This window comes from Rattus rattus, chromosome 1 (genome assembly GCF_011064425.1).
Source record: "Rattus rattus isolate New Zealand chromosome 1, Rrattus_CSIRO_v1, whole genome shotgun sequence".
Lineage (NCBI taxonomy): Eukaryota > Metazoa > Chordata > Mammalia > Rodentia > Muridae > Rattus > Rattus rattus.
The window spans coordinates 132,041,665-132,055,362 of record NC_046154.1 but is presented as its reverse complement, the minus strand read 5'-3'; the positions used below and the strand labels follow the sequence as shown (position 1 = coordinate 132,055,362).

The 13,698-nt window shown below is 41.3% G+C and overlaps 1 protein-coding gene across 2 annotated transcripts in view; it reads left to right on the top strand.

Annotated features, from left to right (window-relative positions):
• The window catches only part of Virma (vir like m6A methyltransferase associated), a 59,021-nt gene that overhangs the window by 40,299 nt on the left and 5,024 nt on the right, over positions 1–13,698 (top strand). For both annotated transcript variants that reach the window (XM_032905901.1, XM_032905892.1), the window contains 5 exons: positions 1,641–1,858; positions 4,161–4,293; positions 9,335–9,487; positions 9,892–10,052; positions 11,535–11,631. In XM_032905901.1, the coding sequence (XP_032761792.1) occupies positions 1,641–1,858; positions 4,161–4,293; positions 9,335–9,487; positions 9,892–10,052; positions 11,535–11,631 (762 nt within the window). The remainder of the gene's footprint in view (positions 1–1,640; positions 1,859–4,160; positions 4,294–9,334; positions 9,488–9,891; positions 10,053–11,534; positions 11,632–13,698) is intronic.

The window sequence follows — 13,698 nt, the reverse complement described above, 5'->3', positions numbered from 1 at the left end:
TACACTGAAGACTCAGACGCTTTTGCTTGTGGCTTGTTTTCAGAAGTGGTAGATGACAACTGTGGCCCTGGTTGAAAGGTTATAATCTCTGAGTCCCACGACCGTTGACCCCTTGCTGCCCTTTTGACTCAGATTTCACACTGCATTTTCCTTCTGATGTGAATCTGTGTTTACAGGCCCCTGAAAGTCCAGGTGGCTTCCATAAATGACCAGTGGATGCTTCTTTATGTGTAGTTAGCTCCACTTGCTTAACACTAGAAAACTCGAGTTTTAAAAGTTAAAAATTAGAGGGAGACATTTACCTGGAGATTGTGCCTAAAGTTCGTTTGCTCTGTTCATACCTTTAGTGAAGAATAAATTCCAATATTGATAAAGATTTCACCTAAAAAAATTTAATTTTAGAAGCCTCTATAGTCTAAAAAGGAGTGTAAATCAGTGAATAATAGACTCATTTAAAGTATTTTTACAAACAAACTCATTTTAAAATTGAAACCATGCCAAGCTCAGTTCCTTATAAAGGCCATTCTTTTTCTTTTACTGTAAAGTATAAATATGCTAATGAGTTTCATAAACACATATAATGTGTTTTGATCAAATCCACCCACCTGTTCACCCCAGTTCTGTCTGTCTCTACCACTATTATCTCGCAATTTTGTGTGTCCCCCCCATCCCATTGAGTTCACTTAGTGCTCCAGCATAAACATGAGTGTAGGGCCATCTCGCACATTGGGGCTACATCCCTGAAGGAAACCGACTGTCCCCGCAGATGACGACATCTCCCTATGTACTGCACTTTGCTCAGCCCTCCTCTGCTCCTCGTCCGCCCACACCCTCACCTGCACTCGTGCCCTTACCTGCACGAGTCTTTGTTCTGTCTTCACATCTCATGAGTAGTATGCTGCCTAGTCTTCTTCCTTGAAACCTCGTTCCCTTACATAGTCCCCTTTTAGTTCCATGCTCTGTACCACATTCACACCCACACTGATGACCTGACAGTGAGGAGCCAGGGTCCACACAGGGGAGCATAGTGGTGGCATGTGTCTTTCTGAGTCCAATGCTCAAAAGTAGCTGATGATGCCTTTATATATGTATGTTGTTAGACCAGCATGAGTCTTCTGTCCTTGTCAAAGGCAATGCTAAACTCTTCCTTATGCAATGGAAGATAAATTTTAAAAGATTTAAGATAAGAAATAGTGTGAAGGAAAATACTGTGTCTAGTTCCTTAGATATACATTCTCACAATAATTTATTATAAAAGAAGGTATGTTCTTTTTCTGTCTGAATCTATGTTTGGGATGGGATCATAACAATAATTTAAAATTTTTATTTACTCGTATGCTTGTTTTGTCTGAGTGCTTGTCTCTGCACCACATGCCTGCCTGCCTGCCTGCCTGTAGAGGACAGAAGAGGGCATCAGATCTCCTGGGCCTGGAGCTTCACATGGTTGAGACTCACCATGTGAATGCTAGTTAATTGTGCCCTGGTCCTCTGGAAGAACAACCAGTGCTTGTAACTGCTGAGCCCTCTCTCCAGTCCCCACACATTTTAATGAGATTGTTACTAAGTATCAGTTGGTTGGTGTGTTGAGAAGTAACAGTGGATGGTGACACTCATTTGGGAATGTCTCTCCGTGCCCTCAGGACATCGCACTCATCTTGCCGAGCCCTTCTGAAGGTCCTGGCTCTGAGCTGGAGCAGCTTTCCAACTCCCTCCCGAGTAAAGAGCTGATGGCTGCCATCTGTGACTGTCTGCTGGCCACACTAGCCAACTCCGAAAGCACTTACAACTGTCTGCTGACGTGTGTGCGCACAATGATGTTTCTTGCAGAGCATGATTATGGGTTGTTTCACTTAAAAAGGTAGGCCCTGCAGAATTTAATGTACTCTGTGTGCACCACCCCTCATTTAGTTCATTCCTACTTAATATGGAAGGTTCCAAGTATGAATTCTTTCAGAGGGGAAATTTTGTTTGTGGCTGAGTCTTATTGGCAGTTACTTTGATGTTTTTGATCAGCGTGGTTATAAGTCTATATAAGGATTTCCGTGTGTACCTGCAAACATTTCTTTTGGCTAGGTATCTCAGAGTGGAATTACTGGGCTATGTGATAGGTGACTGTTTAATGGATCAAAAGCTGCCACAGTGTTTCCCAAAGTGTATCTTTCTTCTATTCGCTGTCCATCACCAGTGCATTAGAGTCCCAGTGACTCCTTAGCTTCATTGGAACCTCGTATGCTCAGGTTGTTTTGTTTGTCTTATTGCCATGGAGCCTCCCTCTGTCTCTCAGGTTGGCCTCAGACTCCTGGGCTTTCAGTTCTCCAGTCTCAGCCTCCAGAGTAGTTAGGATGAGAGACTGCCACCATGTCCTGGGTTTGCCAGCTTTTTTTTTTTTTTCCTAAGAGACGTTCTAATAGATGTCTATGTAATAGATCTAATATTAGCTGTAGGTTTTTTGTTATTGTTGTTTTGGGTTGTTTGTTTGAGAAAGGGCCTTGTTTAATAGTCCAGGATGGCCTGGAACTTGTGATCCCCAGCCTCTGGAATGCCAGGATTATAGCTGTGAACCAAATGCTCAATATAGACTCTAGTTTTTGTTAGAGTATTTATAAATCTAACTCATTTGCTCAAGGTTGTTTTTAGTCCCTAGTAGTTGGGCTGATCTAGTTTTGAGCCTCTTATTTTTTATTATCTTTTTCTTTAGGTCTGGTTTTGTTCCTATTTGTCATGCCTTTCTATCTGACTGTGTTAAAAACTTCTCAAAATAGGAGGCTGGTCTTTCTTCCCTTTATGTTGTTTTACATGCCTGTGTGCTTATCCAGTGGCATCTCACAGCCTGACCTATTTAGTAACTGGGAACACTGCTTGCTTAGTATTAACATCATACTTATTTTCATTTGTCTGGCTATGTTGTAGCTTAAAAGACAGTTGAATATTGAAATGGTTTGCCCTTGAAATTCTGTTGAAACTAAGAACCACGTAAGTGTATAGATTAATTATGATCAGAATTTTAGACACACACCAAGGGGGTTTATTATGCTCACGTCTTTGTGTTGAAGTTGGCAAACTGGACTATAGTCTGAGCTGGGTTTTCTGTAGTTACTACAAAGAAGGTGTTGCTGGGAGATCATGTAAGCATGTCCAGCACCACTTCCTCACCATGCCAATCTGCAGTGGTTAATGTGTGAGTCGTGGCTAGCCCACAAATCCTAAATATTTACCCTTTGGTTATTAAGCAGATGGACCTCTCTTGAGGCCCTTGATTTCCTTTGCTGTTCTTTGTAATGCTTAAGTCAGCTTTCCCAGGTTAGTCTCTGAGATAGTGCTGGCCCTCTTATGTTAGGGAGAACTTTACAGCATGAAAAGGAATTTAAATAGGGAACTTATAAGGGTGTAAAGACCCTTCTGTGGTGGTCCAAAATTGGTGGTTTTGAAAGTTTATTATTTGAGGGAAGTTTTTTAGTAAATGCTACGCAAGGCATACATATCTGTAATCATAGCAACTAGAAAACTGAGGCAGGAGGATTGTGAATTTGAGGTTAACCTGCCCTGTATAGTGAGAGCTTGCCTTACTCCACCACTTGCCCCCCCCAAAAAAAAGAAAAAGGAAAAAAACTGATGTAATTGAAGATTGAAATGAAGAGATTATTTATTTTATTTTATTTTTTTGGTTAAATTTGTTAACAGAGACACCTAAGTGTGTCTTTATATTTTTTAAAATGGTAAAATAAATTTTCTGAACTTAGTTATTTCTCATATTTAACATTTTGATGTATCATTTCTTTTATGTTTTTTTGTTTTGTCTTGGTTCCTTTTGAGACAGAACCTCATTTTGAAGTCCTGGTTGGCCTAGCATGGTGGTTCTCAACTTACGGGTCTCAACCTTTTAGGGTTGAAGAACACTTTCACCAGGGTCACATACCAGATACTCTACATTACTATTACAAAATCTCAGTTGCAAAGGAGCAACGAAATAGTTTAATGGTTGGTGGTCACCATAAGGTGAAGAACTGTGTTAGAGGGTTGCAGCATGATGAAGGTTGAGGTCACTGGCTTAGAGCTCTCCTCGTTTCTGCCCTCTAAGAAGTGGGAGTACAGAGTGCAACACCATGCCTGCCTTTATTCCTTACAGTCCTTAATGTGCCTGCTGTTGCCTTTAATTTCAGTTCTTTAAGGAAGAACAGTAGTGCTCTGCATAGCTTGCTGAAGCGAGTGGTCAGCACATTCAGTAAGGACACTGGCGAGCTTACGTCAGCGTCTCTGGACTTCATGAGACAGATCCTCAACTCTGATGCAATGGTAAGTGCACATTTATTATTTTTATTTGATTTCTTTAAAATGTTACAGATTACTTCAATTAAAAATATTTCTTAAGTACATGGAACTTAGAGTGATGCCCCTTTCGTCTCCCTGTAAAGTGGAATACTGTCCAAAAGACAGAACTGCTGTTTTTTGTTCATGGGTGTTCAAATCTGATTAAGACCCTTCTGTAGTGGTCCATATTCCAGAAGCCATTAATAAGCCTGTCTTAAGAAGTGCTTGGGGACTCCAGTGGTGGTGCACTTCTTTAAACCCAACACTTGGGAGGCAGAGGTAGGTGGATCGCATAATCTGAGGCTAGCCTGGTCTACAGAGAGAGTTCTAGGACAGCCAGGGCTACACAGAGAAACTCTGTCATGAAACACACACACACACACACACACACACACACACACACACACACACACACACACACACAGAGAGTAAAGACTTGAGGTTAAATAAGTTTGACAGTGTTACCCCCCAGAACTTTATTATACATGTTATTATTTTGCTTTTTTTAATTGCAGAATAATTCAGCTTTGCATAAAAAAGATTGACTAGGAAGTGTGTGTGTGCGCGTGAGTGCGTGACACATTTTATGTATCAGTACATACTTTTCAACACTAGTTTAAGAAATTGAGCTCATGGGGGCTGGAGAGCTGGCTTAGTGGTTAAGAGCATTAGCTGCCCTTCCAGAGGACCCAGGTTTAGTTCCTAGCACCCACGTGTCCAGGTCACCATTGTCAGCTCCAGGACTCTGACACTGTTACACAGACATACATGGAGGCAAACTACCAGTGCACATAAAATAAAAATAGATCATTGAAAAAGAAAAAAATTCAGCTGATATTTCAAAATAAAGTCTAGAGAAAGTAAAGTAAAGGATCTTTTTACTGCAGGGTTACAAAATAAAAGATTTTATGAGAAAAATGTAAACATATCAGTTAGTGTGTATGTAATTTGTAAGGTTGGTTTTTTTTTGTTTTTTTTGTTTTTTTTTTGGTAACCCATCCTGTTTGACATTGTCCTCCAATTTTGTTGTCAAAGTTTTTGCTGTTCTTGATGGTCCATGCTTCCGATCCTGGCACTCAGACAGAGAAAGGAGGAATGACATGAGTTCAGGGCTAGCCTCGTCTGTTTACATAGTGAGTCCCAGGTTAGCCAGGACTACCTGTCTGTGTTGTAAAAGGTTGTTGAATTTTGCCCAATGCTTTATGTGATTCTATTGTGATAACCACATGGGTTTTCTCCATGTTACTTTAAGTGGATTAGGATTTGGTTGTTGAACCACATTGTTTTCCTGATTGTTCACTGTTTCCTTGTTGTCTAATTTGATTCCTTTTATGTCTGTTGTTGGATCCAATTTGTTTTACTTAGTAAGGATTTTTTTATGTGTATGTTCACAAGGGATCTTGGTCTGTAACTGTTCTTTCTGGTAGTATTTTTTGGCTTCATTGAGTAAGATAAAGAGGTTCCATTTTTTAGGTTTTAGAAGTTTGTGAAGGGTGTGTGTGTGTGTGTGTGTGTGTGTGTGTGTGTGTGTGTGTGTGTAGACCAAGCTGGCCTCAAACTCACAGAGATCTGCCTGCCTCTGCCTCCCAAGTGCTAAGATTACAGATGTGTGCCACCACTGCTCAGCATAGATTATTAATTATTTAATTAAATGATATAGTTCCCTAATGAAGCCATTTGGGGTCTGGGCTTTGCTTTGTGGGAAGGAAAGCTTTGTTTTGCCCTGTTGTGAGAAATGAAATGAGTAAGCTATCGATCGACGTCATCCCTGTGCTGGAGCCTGGCTTAGCTTCTCTGTATCGCTCCAAGTTTAGAGAATGATCTTCTGACAGGGGCCCCTTTTCTCTTTAAGAATGTTAATTTAATTAAGTCCATTCAGAGGTTTATAAGCTTAAGTTTCTTTTTTCATCCTTTCGGAAATACATTTCTCTGTGTTCATCTTCAGTGTCTGATGGCATATAATTGTTCTTAGTGTTTTCTTATGAACTCTAAGATGTCTGGTAAGCTGTCTGTCTGTCTGCCTTCCCCCCTGACTTTAGTAAACCGAGTTGCTCCTCTGTGTGGTGCTTGGTGTTGAGCCTGGGCCTCATGCTAGACTGGTGCTCTGCCTCTGCTTCTCTCTGCCTTCCTTTCTTTCTCTTTTTTTCTTTTCCTAAGTCTGACTCACCATGGTCTCAACAGCAGATAATTTGAGAAATAAATAGTTTGAATGTTTAAAATGAGCTCCATTCTGTGACTGTGGTGAACTCTCCCATCTTGCACGAGTCACTCTGCATCCAGCAAATCTACACATGGGAACTGTCCACCTTTTAGTCACTTAGGAGCCATGTGGGTGGCTAGATTGGTCCTAATGCTACCACCTCTATGTGGATCTCATCTTGATTTCCATACTTGAGTTTGAGAATTCCTTGAAAGATAGATCAATATAGTTCCTGAGTTTGGGAAGCATGCAGCCTTACCACTTCAGATATTTCTTATTCTGTCCTCCTCTTTTGAAACTCTTGAATTAAAATGCTGGGGCTGGACAGATGGCTCAGTGGTTAAGAGCACTGTGTTCTTCCAGAGGTCCTGAGTTCAATTCCCAGCAACCACATGGTGACTACAACCATCTGTAATGGGATCCGATGCCCTCTTCTGGTGTGTCTGAAGATAGTGACAGTGTGCTTAAATCTTTAAAAAAAAAAAAAAAAAAAAATTAAAAATGCCCTGTGGAATTTAGGGGACAATTTCTGGGATTCCATTTCTCCTTGTACTGTGTGGATCTCCAGGGTTGATGTTAGGCTTGGTGTAGTCCTCTTCACCCACTGAGCCCTAACTGGTGTCCTTTTGGAATGCTTAATTGAATACTCTGATGATTTTGATGGTGTGTGGTGTATCACCGATCTCAGGTGATTCTTTGTGTGTGTGTGTGTGTGTGTGTGTGTGTGTGTGTGTGTGCGCGTGTGTTTAGTTTTGTGTGTACATTGCCGGGGATTGAGCTCAGGTAGGACCTAGCACGGCCTAGGCAAGTGTTCTCCACTGAACTACATCCCCAATCCTTTTTCCCTTTTGTAGCTTGATGTCATTGAACTGTCTATGCTGTCCATGAACTTGCCATGTAGCCCAGACTGCCTTAAACTTGCTATCTTCTTGCCTCTGCCCCCTCGTAGCTTTGATTATAAGTGTTGCCATTACACTTGGCTTATATTATACAACGTAATACATAAAACGTTTGACAGATGAAATTTATGATGACTTCACACACAAGTTTAATAAAACATGTATTTTCCTGAAACCACGTAGGAGTTTAGTTTGTAAAAACCTTAAGAATTGTTACTATTTATCATCATATTGAATATTTGATCCTCTACCCACCCCTTCCTCATGAGACAGGGTTTCTCTGTGTAGACCTGGCTGTCCTGGAACTCATTCTTTAGACCAGGCTGGCCTTGAATTCACAGAGCTCCACCTGCTTCTGCCTCCCATGTGCTTGGATTAAAGGTGTGCATTACCACCACTCAGCTATTGGCCCTCCGTTTTCTAAGACTACTTTTAATTAGAAGCAAATGGGTTAAAATGTAAGTATTGCATTTTGTTTAAAACTTTCTTGGGTCTGAGAATGTAGCTCAGTGGTGAAGGACTTGCCACATATGTACAGATCCCTGGATTTGATCCCCACTGCAGATACCCAACAAATAAGCAAACAATGGTCAGGTTGGGTTCTTAGAGATGTATAAATCTCTCAGTTTATAAACTGTACCTCTAGAAGATATCCATCCGAGTGAAGCCTTGACTCCTTCAGTACAGTTTGAACCTGGTTATCTCTTTCCCTAACAACACCATTCAGCATACAGCAGTAGAAATATAGACTCAGTGGTTTGTGAGTTTCTCGTTAAAGCTCTTGCTTCCTCAGGCTGGTGTTCTCTGAAAAGAGCAAGTACTCCAGCAGGCTCATTGTAGGATGAGCGTGATTTGTTAAGAACACTCTTCCATTTGATAGCCCAGTTTGGTGGCACGTGCTTGTCATCCTAGCCATTTGGGAAATGGAGGAGGAGGACCAGTTAGTTCCAGGCCAAGAGTGAGTTTGAGGCCAATCTGGGCTACATAAAGACTTATTTTTTTTTTTTTTTTAAAAAGAAGAAACGGAGGAAGAAGAGGAGAAGAAAAAATGTTCATTTAGCTTTTGACATTTGAGTATGTATAGGACAAATGTGATAAATTCCAAATTTTAAATGTTTGTGCCAGTTAAACATACTAAATTTTTGGGGTTGGAGAGATGGCTCAGTGGTTAAGAGTGCATGCTACTATTGCAGAGGGCCTGGTTCCCAGCACCCACATAGGCAGCTTAGAATTGTTTTGACTCCAACTTTAGGGGCTCTGACACCCTCTTCTGGTCCTCATGATGTACCTAAACATAGGAAAACAGTACAAAAGTACTGAACCCTGCATCAGGATTGCTAGTAACACTTTTTTCTGTTGGGATGTTATTCCTGGATGAGCATAATTCATTTTGAGTCATCTAAAACAAGAAATGTCAGACTTGCAACTACTCTTTGGCATGTACATAACTATCTAACATGTATCTTTTTTTGTGTGTGCTAATAGATATAATTTTAAAGTAGAAAACACTTGTTCTTCTGTCTGGCAGGTCTTAGATATGATAGTTGCTGTTCTCACTGCCTGTTTTGTCTTCAGAGATGTCATTCGGGCCCCTTCATTTCCTTGTTCTTGTAGGCCTCTTCTTGCCTCTCCAACATATATATCAGTTTTCTGTCCTACCATGTGCAAGTGTTTGGTCTTAAATATATATTTTTGAGAAATATGTGTCAGTAATTTAAATATGTGTTTACCTATTTATTTTATTAATCTACCTAAAACATTTTCACTTTCAGTAAACTAAGTCCTTTTTAGAACTAGCCGTTTGTTGAGGTGTAAAAATTATAGCCTTGAGGGGACCATTATAGCAATAGCTGACATTGATGAATAAATTTAGAAGCATCTTTGTGGGTTTCTCTGTTCTCACATTTAACTTGTGTGACATTCACAGGGCTGTTGTGGAGACGACAGTGGTCTCATGGAGGTAGAGAGCGCTCACCCACCCCGGACGATGAGTATTAACGCTGCAGAGCTAAAACAGCTCCTACAGAGCAAAGAAGAGAGTCCAGAGAGTCTGTTCCTTGAACTAGAGAAGCTCGTTTTGGTAAAAAGAAAAAATAGTAATGAATCAGCATGCCTTCTCATGTGACTCATCCCACCTTTCCACGGAGACCTTGGGAACTAAGAGAGCCCTTCCCGGGGTGACTCTCTGGGTTACTAATCTGGAGGGCACTTCTCCCCGGGTCATGGATCTCATGGGTAAACAGGAAGGCTTGTGTGAGTTGTTTATTTGTGAATGCAGGACACCTCTGCTGCCATCGATTACACTAAGATGATAAGTGGTTTTGATGCTTGTTTGATTTTGACGTTTCTTGTTAAATCGATGACGCCTGGACGGTGCTCAGATGCTCAGTGTGTAGGCTGCCTTTTCTGCTGCGTCAGGAGACAGGGCTTAGTGTGCAGGGTTTCTTTGCAGGGCACCGTCTCATCGCTTATGTTTGTGTCTAGGAACACTCAAAAGAGGATGACAGTCTGGAGTCTCTGCTGGATAACGTGATTGGACTGAAGCAGATGCTGGAGTCTTCTGGTGATCCTTTGCCTCTCAGTGACCAGGATGTAGAGCCAGTCCTGTCAGCTCCAGAGTCTCTCCAGAATCTATTTAACAACAGGTAAAATAACCAGGATTTGAGTTAAGTAGAGAGTATTTAAATAATGGCTACTAGAGTCTAGATTGGGTCAACAAAGTGTCTTGTTTTTAAAGAATGAGATAGTAAAAATTCCAAAGTTTACAGACTATCCACAGCCTCTTTTATATTTTATATATATATATTTTTGTTTATTTTGCTTTTTAAGAAAAACTTTAAAAATACACATCTATGCCTGGCATATAAACTGAATAAAAACAGGCTGGCAGAACAGGGTTGACTGACCCAAGCTTTGAGAGCATATAACTTCCTTTTTGTGACTGCTCCTTTGACATAGGACCTCATGTAGATTAGGCTGGTTTAGAACGTGGGATTCTCCTGCCTTTGCCTTCTGACTACTAGAAGGATAGGGGTGAACCATGGTACTCAACTGAGGGGATCTGTCTCTTGACTTTTAGGGTATTATAGCTGTACTGACCATCTAACATGACACAATTAGTTTCTGTATTCAGAACATTTAAATATTAGCAGTTTCTGTTCAGATTGGTACAGTGCTACCAACTGCATTTTTGGAAATAATTCCAGGCTCTATTTGATTTACAGAGATCCCCAAGCCTGTTTGTTAGAGTTGAATTTTTTTTTAGTTTTATTTATTTTCTTATACAATACATTCTCATGGCAGCTTCTTTTCCCTCCACTCCTCCTAGCTCCTTTCCAACCTCCCCTCTTCCCAGATTGACAACAATCCCCTATCCCGCTAGAAAAGAGCAGGCCTCCCAGGGACATTAGCCGGATCTGCTACAACAATATACATAAGTCCAGGCACAAACTCTCACTTCAAAGCTGAGTGAGGCAACCAGTAGGAGGAAAGGGTTCCAAAAGCAGTCAAAAGAGTCAGAAGCACCCCACTCCTACTCTCAGGACCCCCCTACCCCCCACACACAAATAACAAGCCAGCATAACTGTTTGTACAGGACCTAGGCCACACCCACGGAGGCTCTTCTGTGGTTGCTGCTTCAGTCCCTGTGAGTCCCCATGATCCCTGCTTAGTTGATTTGGAGGGGCTCTGCAGACTATGCTTTTCTGGTTTCCTCTATCTCTCTGACTCCCACAGTTTCTCTTCCCCCTCTTCCTTGGGGTTCTCTGAGCCCCAAGGGGATGGACCCAATGGAAACCTCCAGCCTGGGCATTCTTTCCACCCGGTGTCTGACTATGGTCTCGGTATCTGCTCCCACTCTCTGAAGACTAGACCAAGCCCTGACCTGTGGGGTAGCAGACCCTCATTAGGAATCATTTCATCGGTCTCCCCACAGCCCCACCAGGTTTAGTTTTTGAAGCTTTGGTTTTTAAGGATACCTGATTCTTGAACTTGATTCTTTTTGAACGATTAAGGGCTAATCCTATTAATACTCTGGAGGATAATAATTTTAATTGTTTTACTTAGATAAGCCAAAATACTTTATTTTGGGATTCTGCTTTTGACAAAATAACTTTTCCATATTCTAGGACTGCATATGTGTTGGCTGATGTCATGGATGATCAGTTGAAATCTATGTGGTTTACTCCATTTCAGGCTGAAGAGATCGATACAGATCTGGATTTGGTATAAAATAATTTTATTACTAACTTTTATGAAAAGTTGATATTTCTGTTGACCTCTTTGTGTGTTGATAACATTGTAATAGTTTATATAATGTACACTTCAGGTCCATTTAAGGGCAGTTTCATGTTATCCCTAGGACAGTCGCCCACTGTCCTACATTTTATTGGAATGTAGAACTCATCATTTTTATGCTATTCATTTTACTTTGGTCTAGGTAGTGATTTGTATTTTGAGATTATGATGAGGGAAATCATGACATTCTTGCATATGTCCTCTGGAGCACATGGTTTCTTTATGCTGCTGGAGCACAGAATGGCATATCTGACAAGACTGTTGGTCTGCATTGTGTTCCAGGAGAGGAATGCTGTGGCCTCTGCCCTGGGAATGTAGTCGGTATTAAGGATAGTGCTGTGAAGGCCCGGGCATCAGTGTACATGCAGGCTGTTGTGTGCTCCTCAGAGCGGCACTGCTGCGGCTGATGTTAGCCACACTGTACTGTACCCGTGTGTTCATTACCTTTTCCTTTACCCAAGGAATCTATTAGGTGTTATATTCCCTGTCCAAAGGATTCTAGTGCTCATCATGAACGGAAGGGATGGGTTCCTTTGTATTTAAGATGTGTTTAGTGTATTGAGAGCTGCTTTTCCTTTAAGGAAAACACACACACACACACACACACACACACACACAGTGTAGCTAACATTGCATTAAGGATTGGGTTTCCTATAAACGTTTTAGTGATTCACACAGCTGTGCCGTCCAGTAAGCGCTGTACAGAGATGGAAATGCTCTTTGCTTTCCTTCTTTGGTGCAGTAGCAGTGGCTTCATGTGACTCCTGGGAAATTAAAATGTAGGTGGTGTGACTGAAACACTGAATTTGGTTAGGCATGGTGACCTATACCTGTAATCTCAGTCCTAAGGAGGCAGAGGCAGGAGAATATCTGTGAACTCAAGGCCAGTCTGATCTACATAGTGTGTTCCAAGCATGCCCGGGCAGTATATGGTAAGAACCTCTCTAACAGTAAGCACTGAATTCTATTGTAGCTGAGTCTTAACTAATGTAACTTTAAGTACTCACACATGGGAGTTGGAGAGCTGGCTCAACAGCTGAGCACCTGATGCTCTTGTAGAGGACTTACCTTTAGTCCTAGCATTTACATAGCAGCTCACAACTACTGGTGACTCCAGTTGTTGGGAATCTGATGCCCTCTTCTGACCTCTGTGGGTTCCAGGCACGTACATGCATACAGGCAAAACATTTATACAGGTATAGCAAAAATAAACAAACCTTTAAAAAAAAGAAAAAAACAACCTCACATGTAGTGTGAGAAGTTGTTCAATTTCAGTGGTGGCTCACACTTGAAATTCCAGCTCTAAAGTGACAAAATGGCTACAAATTTGAAGCCAGTGTGAGCCACAAAGTCCTTTCTAGGCCATACTGAGCTACAGACAAAGACCTTGACAAAAATAAAAACGAAACAGGAGAAAGCCCAAGCTTTCCTTTTGCATGGAGTATGAGGGTTCTTCAAGACAGGTTCTCTGTGTGGACCAGGCTGGCCAGAGATCTTCCTGCCTCTACCTTCCGAGTGCTGGGATTAAAGGTGTGCACCACCACCACTCTGCTAAACTTGCTTTTTTAAACTTAAATAGGACTCTTTCACAGTGATAACTGTGACCATGGTTTAGAGAAAATTTAGACCTTGTAAGTAGCTTTAATTCTTGTTTCTCAGACATTAAGCATATATTAGAATGTCATGAAGTGCATCAAGCTTTGGGAGTGTGCAGCACATAACCCTTTTCTAATGAATGTGGGCAACAATGCAAGGTGGCCATTGCATTGTCTCCAAAGTATGGAAGTGTTCTTTGGGTATTATGTCATTTGTATAGTATTTGTCCTGTGTTCCCTGTCACATAGCTGCTTTTTAGATTCCAGACCTGCAGCTTTGAGGAAGAATGCCACAGAATAATTAGATGAATTTCTAGGGCTTTCTGTTTTTGTTGATACCAATGATGCTACTTCCTGAGCAGACAGAGGTAGATTTCTAACCCACTCACCGTGAGAGTGA